Source organism: Monodelphis domestica, chromosome 6 (genome assembly GCF_027887165.1).
Source record: "Monodelphis domestica isolate mMonDom1 chromosome 6, mMonDom1.pri, whole genome shotgun sequence".
Lineage (NCBI taxonomy): Eukaryota > Metazoa > Chordata > Mammalia > Didelphimorphia > Didelphidae > Monodelphis > Monodelphis domestica.
In genome coordinates this window covers 64,612,929-64,628,830 of record NC_077232.1, presented here as the reverse complement: position 1 = coordinate 64,628,830, position 15,902 = coordinate 64,612,929, and the positions used below count along the sequence as shown (strand labels likewise).

The 15,902-nt window shown below is 44.5% G+C and overlaps 1 protein-coding gene across 7 annotated transcripts in view; it reads right to left on the bottom strand.

Annotated features, from left to right (window-relative positions):
- LMO1 (LIM domain only 1) overlaps window positions 1-15,902 on the bottom strand; it is a 79,749-nt gene that overhangs the window by 4,468 nt on the left and 59,379 nt on the right. For all 7 annotated transcript variants that reach the window (XM_007497055.3, XM_007497054.3, XM_007497052.3 and 4 more), the window contains 2 exons: window positions 13,472-13,685; window positions 4,219-4,344 (listed from right to left, as the gene is read on the bottom strand). In XM_007497055.3, the coding sequence (XP_007497117.1) occupies window positions 4,219-4,344; window positions 13,472-13,685 (340 nt within the window). The remainder of the gene's footprint in view (window positions 1-4,218; window positions 4,345-13,471; window positions 13,686-15,902) is intronic.

Here is a 15,902-nt window from a genome sequence, read left to right as displayed (position 1 = left end):
CGGGTCTGACATCTCACATTCTAAGGCTGGTTCCAGCACTGATGTTCTGTGTTCCAAAGTCTTTTCCAGGTCAGATGTTCTGTGTCCTAAGGTCCCTTCTAGCCCTGATATCCCACATTCTAATGTTTGTTCCAGTGCTGATGTTCTCTGTTCCAAGATCTTTCCTAGGTCAGATGTTCTGGATTCTAAGGTCTCTCTCAGCTATAAAATTCTATGTTTTAAGATCATTCTCAGCTCTGATGTTATAGGTACTATGTCCTTTTTCAACTCATGTCCTATCATTTAAATTCTCTCCCAGTTCTGATGTTCTAAGTTCTAGAATCTCCCTTATGGGTAAAGATGCCCATCTGTATGGCATTGGTTTCTTGACCTTCCCTTCATTCATTCTGCTTATGATCATATTTCTTGTCACACCCCCTCCACCCCCAGCTTCCCTAGTGCCAGAGAATGGTTCATCTCACCTGCTCCTGTACTCAAGCAGCCTTTCCTTTACAGAATGGGATGTTTCATTTGGATTTTGGACAAGCAACGTTGGCCTAGCCTTATGACTTTCTGCTTTCCTTTCTCCATCTCTTTTTCTCTTTCCACATAAGTGATTCCTGCAATTCAGGAACTTCAGGGATAGGAAAGGAATGGGAGGAGAAGGAGGGCAAGATGTCCTGACTTCCAAGGCATGTTTGCATAGTATACTCTAGGTGCTTAATAAATGTTGATTGATTGCCTGACATCTGAGAGTGAGAAAAACCCTGGGGACACTCCCTCCCTACTCTGAGCTGGCAGGAGACTCTTCCCGCCTCCCTGTGCTTTCAGAAAGGCAAAGAATCTGTGGCAGGACAGCACAGGTCCCTTCTCCAGATGAATCTAAGGCAGATTATAGGGTTGCGGGTCCTGAAGACACTTGTGGTCCAGTATGGTAGCTTTAAGGTCCTGCTTATTCCCTCTGTTCCATTCAGATCTGGGAAAGATCTGAGAACCCAGAGAATAGGAGATTATGGCTGGATCACAGAAGTAGACTAACCGTCCTCATTTACATGGGGAAACTAAGGCTGGGAGACAAGAATCAACTCATCATAGAACCGTAGGTTGAGAGCTGAAAGCAGAGGCCATCTACTCCAACTTTCTCACGTTAGAGACAAGCAAACTGAGATCTATGGAGGTTGTGACTTGCAAAAGCCCGGCATAAGCATCCAATCAGAATTGGAACCTGGGTCCTTGGATTCTAGAATCAGCGATCTCTCCACCCCCTCCCCCCTTGCATATGGCTAGGAAGGGAAGAATTATAGAACTTGTGTCTAGTTCTCTCCACTCCAAGGTTACGGATCTTTTCATTGCTCTGAGCCATTCTCGTTCCCTCTGCCCGGAGGTCCTTTCCCATAAAGCCACACAGAATGAAGTGACTCCCTCGTCATTTTGAGACATTCGTCCCTTTATCCTCCAGCCCCCGTCCCAGACCCTCTCCGTCTGGTCGCCAGGGGTCTAGGCAGAGCCTGGCTCCAGCCTTCCTTGAACATCTTCTAGAGATCGCATCCTGGCTGTCCTGGGATTGACATTAGGGGGCCTCCTCTCTGTGAACTATCCAGGCCTGCTCTCCCACTGGCCGCTAGGTGGTGCGACAGCCTCATTGAGTGGTCAGGGCCAGCAGGCCAATGAGCTGGCCAGGGGCTTGCCTTCCCTAACACCCTATACACCCCTCCTCGTTTTGTTAAAACAGTCTTTGACCCTCCCCTTTCTCCAAATGCTGCGGGATGTGTCTGTCTTCTCCCACAATCCCTTCCCCACCCTCCAAAAGCCCAGACCTGGGAAGCAAGAGCTCTGAGGTCCAATGCCCCCTCTGGCCTTTGACTTGCTGTGTGACCTAAGGAAAGTTCCTTCTCCTCTCTGGGCTTCAGTCTCATCATCTGTTTAAAAATGAGGCTGGGAGTGCATGTGGGAAGGAAAAGCCTTTGACCTAGATGATCTCCAAGCACCCTCTGGACTATATTAAATATTGCCCTTCCAAGGCAAGATAGGAGAGAAAAGGCTGGGGAGGGGGTGAAGTACAATTTCTGGAATTCCTTGGAGCCATGGATGTGGAGTGAGAGGACTTGAATTAGAATCCTGACTCTGCCACTTATTATCCAAATGACCTTTGGTAAACCTCTCTAGGTGGGTCCTAGGATCCCCTTCTGTAAAATGAAGAAGTTGGACTAGACTTCTACCTCTGAACCTATGATCCTCATATCTTCCTATGGATCCTAACTTTTCCTCTGATCTGTCGGGAAACCAAGGCAAGAAAGAGGTTCTTCAGATATGTTCATTTATAGCCTGCATTCCCTCTCTCGCTCCTTGTGGCCAAATCTATCCTCTTTATCAATAAGCTCAAGCTTTAGCTCAAATGGCACCTCTGTCAGGAAGCCCACCCAGATTTCCCTTAGTCCCTCTTTTCTACTCGGAGATAGCTCTCTTTTCTGTTGGATCCTCATAAACCCTAGACCTGTGAGGTATTAGAAAGTTGCCTCCATTTTACAGATGGGGAAACCAAGTTCCCTGCCTGCCTTCCTGCCTGCCAGCCTCTCTGTTCCTGTTCACATCTGGGTGCTTTCTCTACTTCTCTGCCTCTCTTTCTCCCTTAATTCTCCCTCGCTCTGTCTCTTTCCATTATTATTAGAAATATAGAGAAGCAGCATTAATCGAAGCAGCCTCCAGAGCAAGGGAGATAGATGTCTGTCCCACCCACTATCCTCTGCTTAGACCGTCCAGGGAGTCTTGTGTCCAGTTCTTGGTTCCATATTTGAGAAAGGATCATCGACAGCCTGAGATGGGAGGCCAGAATAATGATGCAAATGGACGCCATGCCATGAGAGAATGGGAGGTGTGTAGCCTGGGTAAGACAAGACTTGGAGGGAGCTGGGTGGGGGGGAGGCAGATTCAAGTTCTCTTCAAATCTCTGAAGGGCTATTCTGGGGAAGAGGGATTCCACTTCAGGTGGCAGGACTAGGAGCAATGGCTAGAGACTTTCTGGAGAAAGACTTAAGGCTGACAAAAGGAAAATGGAATGGAGTTATTCCAAGGTGGAATTTAGTGTCTTATAAGGTAGTGATTCTCCCGTAACTGGAAGTCTTCAAACAGAGACTCAACAGAGATGTTATGGGCGGGATTCCTGTTTAGGTATGAGTTGGACTAAGTGACTTCTGAGATCCCTTCCAACCATGAGATTCCAGGATTCCTTAGCTATGATGTTTCTTTGTGTCAAGGAGTCAGGCTCCTACCCCCTTCTCAAAATGGCACTCTTTGTCACTCTCCATCCATTGGTAACGTGGGCTCTCCATGGAACTGTCAGATGAGCCTTTTGCCCTCTCTTGGTCCATATCACTTCCCAGATTCCTCACCACAGCCCCTCTGGGGTTTCCTTCCTCTCACATTTTCCAACACTCCATTTTTGTATTGTCTTTACTAATCAGAATGTATGATGCTTAAGGATCGGAGCTGCCTTTCTGTCATTGACTTGCTGTGTGACCTCAGGAAAGTCTCTTCCCCTCTCTGGGCTTCAGTCTCATCATCTGTTTAAAAATGATGCACAATGCCTTGGCATGCTGTTGTGGATGACCCATTTTTCAGTCATGTCTGACTCTTCATGACACTATTTGGGTCTTCTTGGCAAAGAAACTGGAGTGGTTTGTCATTTCCATTTCCAGCTTATTTTACAGATGAGGAAACTGAGGCAAACAGCATTAAGTGACTTGTCCAGGGTCACCCAGCTAGCCAGAATTGAGCTCAGGAAAATGAGTCTGACTCTTTCTGACTCTAGGTCTGCCACTTTATCCACTGTGTCTGTAGCTGTCTGGCCCATAGTGTATGTTTAATAAATGTCTTATCTCTGTCTGTCTGTCTGTCTGTCTGTCTAAATCTCTATGCTTGGCACAATGCCTGGCACATACTAAGGGTTTTAGAAATGCTTGGTGATAGATTGATTGACTGGTGAAATGGGAAGAGCCCTGGATTTGGAGTTAAGGTTCCAAATTTGGTCCATTTACCTATGGTACCTTGGGCAAGCAGACTCCCTTCTCTGAAGCATCTTCTATAAAATGGGAGGGGGTCTGGATTATCTTGAAGGCCCCTCCTGCTCTGACGTCCCGGGCCTCAGAGTTCTAAGGCGCACTGGTGCACACAGGCTTGTTCCAGGGGGAGGCTTGAGGTTGGGGGAATGGGGGGTGGGGGTGGGTGGGCCCATTCTCTCACCTCTGGTTGCAGAGCTGGCAGGCAAAGCAGTCCAAATGGTAGACATTGTCCCGGGCCCGCATCACCATCTCGAAGGCCGGGATCAGCTTGCTACAGGCAGCACAATTCCCTGTGGTGCCAAAGAGCCTGCCAAGAAAGCACATTCATTAGGAGCCATTTTAATTAAATGGAGGAAGGGCTAATTAAGTATAATTAGCAGTATCAACTCCAGCACTGCACCAGGCTGAGGCAGCCCAGCCTCCATCTTGCTGACCGCTGCAGGGTGGTGGGATGGGAGTTCCCAAGAGAGCCCAGGGATGGACAGGCGCCATCTTAATCTCTTCTCTGTGGCATTCTCTGCATCCTCAAACTAGCCTGAAGGAGATCTCCCCCAGGCATGCAAAAGACCCAGCTAAGCAGAAGATACCAGGGATGAGAGGAGCCCTCAAAAGACTTGGTTTAGGAGTTTTTTAAGCTTTTTGGTATCATGGACCCCTTTGGTACCCTGGTAAAGTCTATGAACCCCTTCTCATAATAATATTTGTAAATGCCTAAAAGAAAGTGGGATTACAAAGAAAATCAATTATTTTGAAACACAGTTATCAAAAATATACATTTTCTACCCCAGATTTAGGGATTCTGGACTATCTCCTATTCCATTTAACCTAGGGAGCTCAGGCCCAGACAAGGAAAATGACTTGTCTTGGGGGCATGTATTAAAAAGGAGCAAGACCTTAGGGTCTTCTGACTTCCAGTGAACTCTCTCTCTCTCTCTATGCCATGCTGGTTCTCTCCCTGGGTCATCTGAGTTTAAATCTAGGCTAGCAGGGTCTCTGAGGTGGCCTGGGGCTCTGAGGGGAGGGATGTCACCTACCCAGGGCTGTCCTAGTGTAAAAATGGAGACTTGAACCCCAGACTTTAATCTCCAGAAGTCCTTGGCACTTCCCAGAATTCCCTATAATCTCACCTGAGTCCTCACCTGAATGCAAGATCAGCATTTGTATTTAAACTGACTGTAACACCTACTTGGTCTCTCTGCTTCCGCTTCTAAGCACATGCATCTCTCAAGATGTAGTAAGTGAAATTGAATGGGCTTATCAGCCCTAGAAACATGGCTTATTGATTTGTATCTTTTATTTCTAATAATCTTTAATAAACCTCTAAAAATATATTTATTACTAGAGACTAATTTAACTGTTACACTAGGGATGCCATATTTGCTTGGATCATAGACCCAAGGTTTCAGTGGGTCAGCTGAGGGGAGAGGAGAAGCCCCCTTTTTTCCCCCTCTTCTCATTTTCTTATGCCCCCATTTGGGGGTACTCTATACTTTTGGTACCTAGATCAAGAACTGGAGGCAAGCAAGCCTTCCAGGTATAAATCTAGACCTTACTCCAGTCTCACCCCAGTGGCTATAGTAGTGAAGAGATCTCTGACATGGAAGGCAAGAGACCTGTGTGTGATCTTGGGCAAATTACTTCTCTCTGAGTCTCAGTTTCCCTGACTGTAAGAAGATGGGGTCCTTTAGTTCTAATATTCCATGCTCTCTGGTCTTTTCCACCTGTGAGATTTTAGGATGTAAGGCTCCTCCCAGCTCTGATATTCCATATTTCTCTAAGCCACCTACTGTGGTCAGATCTTTGGTGTTGCGGGCAGAGATAGAACTTTCTGTACAGGGGCCATGTTAGATGTTTCTCCCAGGGTGGTTGGGGTTGTGGGCACGAGGATGACCATGTATGGTCTTTCTCTTCATATCATCACAAATGGCCCCTCAGTCTGGAGAGGATGAGGATCATCCCCAAAGTAGAGTTGGTCATGATTTTCAGAGGGCCTTGTCAAAATCTCTTCAGTCCATTCTCTACTAGCAGCAATGCAATGATCCAGGACAGTTCTGAGGGTTTTATGAGAAAGAACATCCAGAGAAAGAACTGTGGGAGCAGAAACCCAGAAGAAAAACAACTGCTTGATCACATGGTTCGATGGGGATATGACTGGGGATGTAGACTCTAAACGATCACCCTAGGGCAAATATCAATAATGGAAATAGGTCTTGATCAATTACATGGAATTACATGTTGGCTATGGGAGAGGGGGAGGAGGGGAGGGAAAGAACATGAATCTTGTAACCATGGGAAAACATTCTTAATCAATAAACTAAAATAAAAATCTCTTCAGTCCAATGGGGACCCATGCTCCATTGAAGACAAAGAACAGGATTAAAAGGGTTAAGCAGACCCAGCTAAGAACAGGACAGAGAAATCATGGTATAATGAGAAGAAGACTGGACATAGAATCTTGAATTCAAATCCTGGCTCTACCTCTTGCTAGCATGTCATTTCTCCTCTCTCTAAAATGGGGATAGCAATATTGTCACTGCCCACTTCACAGAGTTGTTAACCGGGGTGAGTAAAGTGATTTAGAAACATGGCGGCATAATGGAAAGAGCTTTAAAAAGCACAGGAATCAGACCAACTGGATTAAATCATGGATATACCTCTTCTATAAAGCTAGGCAAAACACTTCACTCTTTGGGCCTCAGTATCCTTCTCTGTAGAATAAGGGGGCTGGGCAAAATGAGTCCTTTATTCCCTTTCAACTCTAAACACTTTTGTTAATGAAAATAAAGGATGTTTATACAAGATTTTAAGGCTAGCAAAGCATGATTCTGATCTCCCCCTAACCCCTAAGGAAGTAGGTATCTCAGGTATTATTAAATCCATTAGATAGATAGGAAAACATAGGATCAGAGAGGTTAAGTGATTTATCTCAGGTTGCACAGCTAGTAAGTGTTGGAGGAAATAATTGAGCCTTGACACATTGCTCCTGACATTGAGGTCCAGGCCTTCTTTGATAAAGCAGATTTATATATATATATATATATATATATATATATATATATATATATATAATTACAAGGAAGAATCAAATTCTGTTTGGAGCATCAGCCTGGTCTAGCTCTGAAAAATCCTTCACCTTCCGGTCAGGGGGCCCAGAGGACATCGCCTGGGAGGCCTCTGATCTTTCCCAGTCACCTTCGCTCTTAGGGATGGTCCACCTCTCTCCATCTTCTCACTTTCCATGAGTAATGAACTGACCTTGGGCTCCTGCTGGCCCACCAGCTCCCAGAGTGCCTCCTGAGCTCCTCCCCACCATCATTTTTGGTGAAAGGGACAAAGATTTATCTTGGCTCCTTTTCTCCAAATTTGAGCTGTGGCAGGAAAGCCTGGGGATGGACTTACAGCTGGTGCTTAATCCTGGATTTGTCCCCTTCAATGCCAGGCCCTTGCCTGTTTGGATCCATTATTCATCAGGGCCTGGTGCTGCGGCCTACTCTCCAGATTAGCTGGGACAAAAGGCCCCAATGGCATCTGCGTGTCCAAACAGGCCTTTTCTTCCCCTTTCTAAATGCGGAGAGTCTTCAAATGAGAGCTGGGGAAGCTGGGACAGATGTTCACTAAACTAAACAGTCAGCTTAGGCAACAGGGCAGGCGGCTCACCCTCCCCCGTCCCCATTGACCCGATGGTCACCTGTCCCCTTGTCACGGTCTGAGGGAAAACCCTATGGCAAACTGTTGGGGTGTTTGCATAAGATTCCTGGCTTAGGCTTAAGACTGGGACCATGGGGAGGGTCCAATTCCAGTCCCCTGAGATGTTAAACTCAGTCTAGCTTCATCATGGAGGAGCATCTACAAAGAGCTTTCTGGAGTGAAAAGACCCCTGGCCTGGGAGTCAAGGGTTCTCCATTCATGTCCTCGCTCTGAAGAGCTAGATTTCCCTGTGGAAATCTTGGGTAAAAGACTTTCTTTTCCTTATTTGTAAAATGAATCTTTTCCATGCCATGGAAGACTGATGAAATCTATGGGCCCCTTCTTAGAAAAGTGTTTTAAAATACATAAAATGAAACTTATTAAAGGAAACCAATGAGAACCAAAATGTAATTATCAAAATAATTTTTTAAGACCACAATTCCATGGCTCTAATCTCTTCCCATTCTGACATTTGACATTTTGGGTTCTAAAGTCCTTTCAATTCTGACATTATATGAGGTCCCTCCTAGCTCTGGTTTATATATAAATATATATATATATATATATATAAACCCTTACTTTCCACCCAAGAACAATTCCAAGACAGAAGGGGAAGGGTTAGGCAAATTGGGTTGTGTCTTGGCCAGGGGTCAAATTTGAACCCAGATCTTATGGACTTCAGGCCCTCTGCTCTATCTTCAGGACCACCAAGCTATCCCCTAACTCTAATATTTTGAGACTTCTCAGCTCTGAGGGTCCATGTTCTGTTTTTTTTTTCCCCTGTACTTTTTGGAATCCTACATTCTAGATCTGATGTTCTATGTCCTAAGATCCCATCCAACTTTAATATATTATGTTCTAAGGTCTATCCCAGCTTTCACATATTATGATCTGTTCTGATACATTATGCTCTAAGGTCCTTCCCAGATTTTCATATTAAAAGACCCCTTCCCAGCTCTAACATTCTATGTTCTCAGGTCCTTTCCAGCTCTGGCACTCTGTCTTCTAAGATCCCTTCCCAGTTCTAACATTCCATGTTCTCAAGTTCTTCCCAGCTCTAACATTGTCTTCTAAGATCCCTTCTCAGCTCTAACATTCCATGTTCTCAGGTCCTTTCCAGCTCTGGCACTCTGTCTTCCAAGATCCCTTCACAGTTCTAACATTCCATGTTCTCAGGTTCTTCCCAGCTGTAATATTCTGTCTCTAAGATCCCTTCTCAGCTCTAACATTCCATGTTCTCAGGTCCTTTCCAGCTCTGGCACTCTGTCTTCCAAGATCCCTTCACAGTTCTAACATTCCATGTTCTCAGGTTCTTCCCAGCTGTAATATTCTGTCTCTAAGATCCCTTCCCAGATCTAACATTGCATGTTCTCAGGTCCTTTCTAGCTCTGGCACTCTGTCTTCTAAGATCCCTTCCCAGCTCTAACATACCATGTTCTCAGTTCTTCCCAGTTCTAACATTCCATGTTCTCAGGTCCTTTCCAGCTCTGGCAGACTGTCTTCTAAGATCCCTTCCTAGTTCGAACCTTCCAAGTCCTCATATCCATCCCAGCTCTGACATTCGATCTTGGAAGATCTCCTCCCAGCTCTAACATTCCATGTTCTTAGGTCCTTCTCAGCTCTTTTATTCTATGAAAAAGAAATGTCTGTGTGTTTAGCTACTAAGGAGAAGCTTTCGTTTCCGGGAGAGAAGGGAGATTTCTCCAGTCTCTTCCTTCTTTGGTGACCCTCTTGGGCCAGGAAGAGTGAGTCACAGGCTATTTTTTCCCACTCACTTAAACCTTCCCCCAGCCTTCTCTCCCTTGCTATCCCCCTCCCCCAAAAGGGACAGGAACTTAAAAGCCCAGAGAGCCCATGTAAATCTTCTCTCCTTATGGAGCTCCCGGAGAGAAGCAGCTTGTAAATAAGGTGGCGGCAGCGGCCCCAAGATTTAAAATGGAGCACAATTAAACCCTTAGCCTGTGGTGGTAATTACGGTTAATGGCTCTTCCCCTGAATTTCACCATCCCCATTGTCGGCAGCCAATCTAAATGCAGGAGCTGAGCCAAGGACAATTTTCCTTGGTTTATAGACACACTAAAATTCAGCTGGTCTGGCTCCACCGGGCTGGTGATGTCAGGAGTGGCCCAAATTAAAGCTGATGAGGGAGAGCAGCCCTGAATGTGGATTCAGTTCCAAGGGCTGAGGTTAGGCATGGGGCAGTGGGGGAGGCTGGAAAGAAGAGAAGCAGTCGGTCTCCCTAATCAAGAAGGGACCTTTACTCAGCCAGGCTCTGGGCTCCCAAGGGGTGGGGGGAGGCCAGGGTCTGGGAAGGAAAATGGCAAAATTGTTAGATGACAGAAGAAAAAGCCCTCAAAGAGCTCTATAGACAAGAATGATAGGCTGATTACAAGATACAATAGAATTCAAGATAATAAGATACAATGTAAGAGAGGATAAATGTAAAGTCCTACACAGTGGTACAAGAAATCAACTGTGCAAGAAGAGAAGAGGCACAGTTGGCAATAATTAATATGACATGGACACAGTAGTTTTAGTGGACTGCAAGGTAAATAGGACCCATGGGGCAACTAGAAAAACTGGAATGATTTCAGGCTCCATTTTGAGAGGCATAGTGCCTACAATGATGGGGATAGCCCCACTCCTCTGACATCTTTTTTATCAATCTGCCCTACAAAATTCTTCTACCATGCCCCAACGTTGGGTGTCTTTGTCCTACTCTTTTCAGGTTCTTTTTATATATTGTCTTTTTCCAATAGAATATAAGCTTCTTATTTATTTGTTTGTTTATGTATTTGTTTACTTATTCATTCATTCATTTATTTATTTAATAAAACCTTACCTTCCATCTTAGAATCAATACTATGTTTTGGTTCCATGGAGAGTGGTGGTAAGGACTAGGCAATGGGGGTTAAGTGACTTGCTCAGGGTCACACAACTGGGAAGTGTCTGAGGCCAGATCCTGCCTCTAGGTCTGGCTCTCAATCCACTGAGCCACCCAGATGCCCCCTAGAATATAAGCTTCTTGAGGGCAAGGATTGTCATTCTACTTGTATTTGTATTTCTAAGGCTTAGCCTGATGCTAGTATTTAAAAAATACTTTGTTGGGCAGCTGGTTGGCTCAGTGGACAGAGCACCAGACCTGGAGTTGGGAAAGAAATGGAGTCAAATCTGGCTTCAGATACTTCCTAGCTTTAAACAATGATGGAAACAACTTTTTATTAGGGCCAGACTAACATATGGTTTTATGTTGGGCACAAATGCCTTTGCAGTTCCTAGCGTCCTACTCTGAACCCATCAGATACAAAAAAGGAGTCAGTGAAGCAGGAGGTGAGACTTGCAAATCATCCAAATTGCTTTGTCCAGTGGAGGCTGGTCCAGATGTTTTCATCTTAACCAACCTTAAAATGAGTTTATGTGAGGAGTTCAAGCTCTCTTTCCTCTGACCTTCATAAGCTTTTGTCACAGAACACATACTTTAAAGAAACCCCAGACTGCCTTTACTGGACAATTCATTAAAATTGGTATAAAAAGGAAACTGGGGGGAAGTCTCTTAATCCCAATTGCCTAGACCTTACTGCTCTTCTGCCTTGGAACTGATACTTATTTGGATTCTAAGAAAGAAGAAAAGGATTTTAAAAAAAGCTTCTTGACTGACTTACTATAGCTAGAGTACTTAGATGTGGGACCCAGAGAGAACAGCCTGAAAACCAGGACATATGAGGATTAGACCCATGCCAATGGCCACAGAATGTTTGCAAAGTTTGTGGGATCCTGGATTTTACCTGGGAACATCCTAAGAGATTATCTAGCTCAACTGTCTCATTTTACTGATGAGAAAAGAAAGTCCAGGAAGATGAGGAGATGTGCCCAAATGTAGACAAGTAAGCAGGAGAGCCAGGATTTAAATCCAAGACTGGTTACCCCAAATCCAATACTCTTTCCATGACAAGTGGGGGTTTGTGTTGGGTTGTGAGAAGCTGATGGTGCTAATGGAGGGCACAGAAGAGCTCTTATATTAGAGTGGGGAGTTCCCAAGTTGATGATGGGTAGGTCACGATTCTGGCCTCAGGTGCTTACTACCAGTCACTTAATCTCTGCCTCAATTTTCTCATCTGTAAAATGAGGATAATAGCACATACCTATAGCTCAAATAAGATAATGATTGGAAAGTACTTAGCACAGAGCCTGGCACAGAAGTGTGATATAAATATTTCATTGTTGTCTAGTCGTTTTTCAGTCAAGTGTGACTCTTTATGACTTGGGTTTTCACGTCACACAGCTAATAAGGGCCTGAGGCCAGATTTGAATTTTGGAAGACTTTAGGCCTGACACTCTAGCCACTCTAGCATCTAGCAGCCCCATCTAAATATTAATTATTATTATTAATGATGTTATGATTGTTTTTGATGATACCTTCCCACCTCTCTCCTATCCTACTCTTCTGATTCTTACTGCCCTGGCACTGGTCCTTACTATTGCGATAGCCTGCTGGGTCTTCTCTGTGCCTCAAGTTTCTCCCACACCAGCCCAAACTCCATTCAGCTGCCAAAGTAATCTTCCCATATCACAGATCTGACTACATCACTCCCCTATTCAACAAACACCAGTGGCTCCCTATTGCCTCTAGTATCAAACAAAAAAATCTTTTGCTTGATTTTTCCAACCTGGTTCCTTCCTACCTTTCTAGTCTTCACTTGATTTCTGTCTCTTTACTGAGTGAGTCAGTGCCATGCCTTTTCTTTAAAAAACAACAACAACAACAAACTTTACTTTTTGTCTTAGAATCAATACTAGGTATTGGTTCCATGGCAGAAGAGTGGTAAGAGCTAGGCAATTGGGTTTAGTGAATTGCCCAGGGTCACACAGCTAGGAAGCAAGGCTAGATTTAAACTCAGGTCCTGTGTCTCCAGGCCTGGATCTCTCTCTACCGAGCCACCTAGCTACCCCTTACGCCATGACTTTTCAGCAGCCATCTCTCATGCTTGACATGCTCTCCCTCTTTCCCTCTGTCACTTGGCTTTCTTGGCTTCTTTCAAGACTCACCTCAAATCTTAACTTCTTCAAGAAGCTTTTCTAGGGGGCAGCTGGGTAGCTCAGTGGATTGAGAGCCAGGCCTAGAGATGGGAGGTCCTATGTTCAAATCTGGCCTCAGACACTTCCCAGCTGTGTGACCCTGGGCAAGTCACTTGACCCCCATTGCCTAGCCCTTACCACTCTTCAGCCTTGGAACCAATACACAGTATTGACTCCAAGACAGAAGGTAAGGGTTTAAAAAAAAAAAAGAAGCTTTTCTAGAACCTGCTCCCCATCTCTTAATTTCCTTCCCCACTGCTAGTGCCTTCCCTTTGAAATGATCTCCAATTTATAGTTGTTTATGTATTATTTTCTCCACTAGAATGTGAGCTGGAGGCCAAGGACTATTTTTTTTCTTGCCTCTTTTCTTTATCTCTAGGGCTTAACATAGTCCCTGGCACACAGTAAGTGTTTAATAAATGTTAATTGGCCAAAATAACTGACCAAACAGTCTTTGGAGAACTACCTATATCAAATAGGTGGGTGAGTTCTATGCTCTCTCCCCAGTACCTCTGCTATTACCTGTCTCCTGGCTTTAACATCTTTGGCCAGGAAGGACAGTTGGAAAGAAATGGGCACTCTATGGGTCTGTGAAATCCAGCTGCCCTCCCCTCCCTCCCAGGTCGCCCTCCTCTTTCTGCCCTCCTCTTTCTGCCCTGGTCCTTCCCTACCTCAGGTAGTCCCGGCGGCACAGAATGAGGTTGGCCTTGGTGTAGAGCGTGGAGCCCACCTCTCCCAGCCGGCAGTCACAGCAGGCACACTTCAGACAGTCCTCATGCCAATACTTGTCCAGGGCTTTCAGGAGATATCGGTCCTTGATCTTCCGGTTACAGCCAGCACAGCCTTTCTGTTTCCCCTTGGGGTGGACGGACAGCATGGGCACACCTGGAGATAGAGGGAGGGACAGTCTAATGTACATAGGAGAGTCACCATGGTGATCCTGGAGGACCTGCTCATCCACAGTCACTGCCCTTTATTCCCCAGCCACCCATATGGCAACTCTCCATTCTTCTATCTCCTGTCCTAGACCAGAATCCCTTTTTGGATAGTTTCCTCTGGAAAGTCCCATATAGGTACCAAGGTGGGATCTCTGTGTGGGGATCCCAGAATCCCAGGGCAGGAAGGGACCTTTCTAGTCCAGTCTTCCTTGCAATGCATAGACAGACTGTGCCACGGTCCATGGGATGCTAGGCTTTCTAATTAGAAGGGACTTTAGGGATCATCCCCTTCATTTTATAGACAAGGACACTGAGACGTAAAAAAAGTTAAGTGATTGTCCAAGATTATACAAAGAGTAAATAGCAGAGAAGTCATAGCTTATGTTCCCTGACCTCCAGTTCTAATGTTATTCCCATGATGTTACACTGCCAGTTGGGCAGTTCTAATTATTAGGAAGTTTCTAATTATAGTGAGTTGAAATCTGTACTTTAGACCCATTCGAGTCCTAGTTTTGTCCTTTGGTGCTTTAAAGAACAAGACTAATTTCTTTTCCACATGGCAACTTTTCAGATTCTTAAAAGACTATGATGTGATTCCCCCCCTTCCCCGCCCACTGCCCCAGTCTTCTGTTCTTCAGGATAAGTCTCCTGATAGCCTTCAAATGACCTTTGTGTAACATGGTCTCCAGTTCTGGAGGCAGGGGTAAATGGACTTGATGTCTGGAAGACCCTGGGAAAATCACTTAACCTTTTTCAGCCTTAGTTTCTTTATCTGTAAGATGGGGATAATAATAGCATCTACCTCCTGGGATTTTTGTGAGAGTTATATCTATCTACCTATCTACCCTCCCATCTATCCATCTATCTGCCCATCCGTCCGTCTATCTATCTATCTATCTATCTATCTATCTATCTATCTATCTATCTATCTATCTATCTATCTATCTATATATGTATCTATCTATGTATCTATCTATCTATCTATTCATCCATCTATATCTATCCATCCATCCATCATCTATCTATCCATCCATCTCTCTATCCATCCATTCATCATCTAATCTATCTACCCACCATCTACCTGTCTATCTATCCATTCATCATCTATCTATCAAACTCTACACATACATATAGATATACATTTATAAATATATACATGTATATAGTTCTATATATATATTTATTAAACTATATCTGTATCTAAAACCTATGTGCAGAGAGTATTTTGTAAATCATAAAGCATTATATAAATATTATTATAATTATTATTACTATTATTATACTAGTTGCCCTCCTTTGGATATACTCCAATTTGTTAATATTTTTTCCTAAACAGTGCTGCCCAGAACTGAGCTCAGTTATTCTAGATGTGGTCTGAGCAGGTTGTGGGGGTCAGAAAGCAGTTCTGTAACCCCCTCATTCTGCATATTATGACTCCATACAGCCTAAGATCAATAAGACCCCCCCCCACCCCTTTTTGGCTGCCATGTCACATAGCTGACTGAGCCCTCTAAGAGATCCAGGTCTCTTTCTATTGTCTATTTTGCCCAACTATTGAGGTTCCTTACAGCTCTGAGGTTCTCTTGTATAAACCTGATTCCCTCAACCTCTGCTTGGAGGTAGTTCAGGTTTTGAAACTAAATAAAATTGTAGATAACTCCTGGGTCACTGAAATTGGGAGAAAAAGCCCAGAACTCACTTTGGACTCCAGCAAATGCACATGCCCTGGAGGGCCCTTAGAGGAAACCTGGACTAAGGTTTGACTTGAGTCAGGAGAACAGATCTACAGCCATTTCAGCTGGCCTCTGAACTACTGCTTGAATTTTTGGGTGGTATTAAGATCTGCAAACCACTTCCCCCAAACAAAGGTGAAAGGTGAAACAAAGGCAGGTGAGTATTATTATCTTTGTGATGCTGATGAGAAAATGGAGGCTTCTGGTACAATGGATGACCAGTGGAGCTGGAGTTAAGATGACCCAAGTTCAAATCTAGATTCAGACATTTACCAGCTGTGTGACCCTGGGCAAGTCACAACCTCCACCTGCCTCAGTTTCCTCATCTGTAAAATGGAGATCACAATAGTATGTACTTTGCAGGGTTGCTGTAAGGATCAAGGGAAATAATATTTGTATAGTGCTTAGCACAGTGCCTGCCACATAGTAGG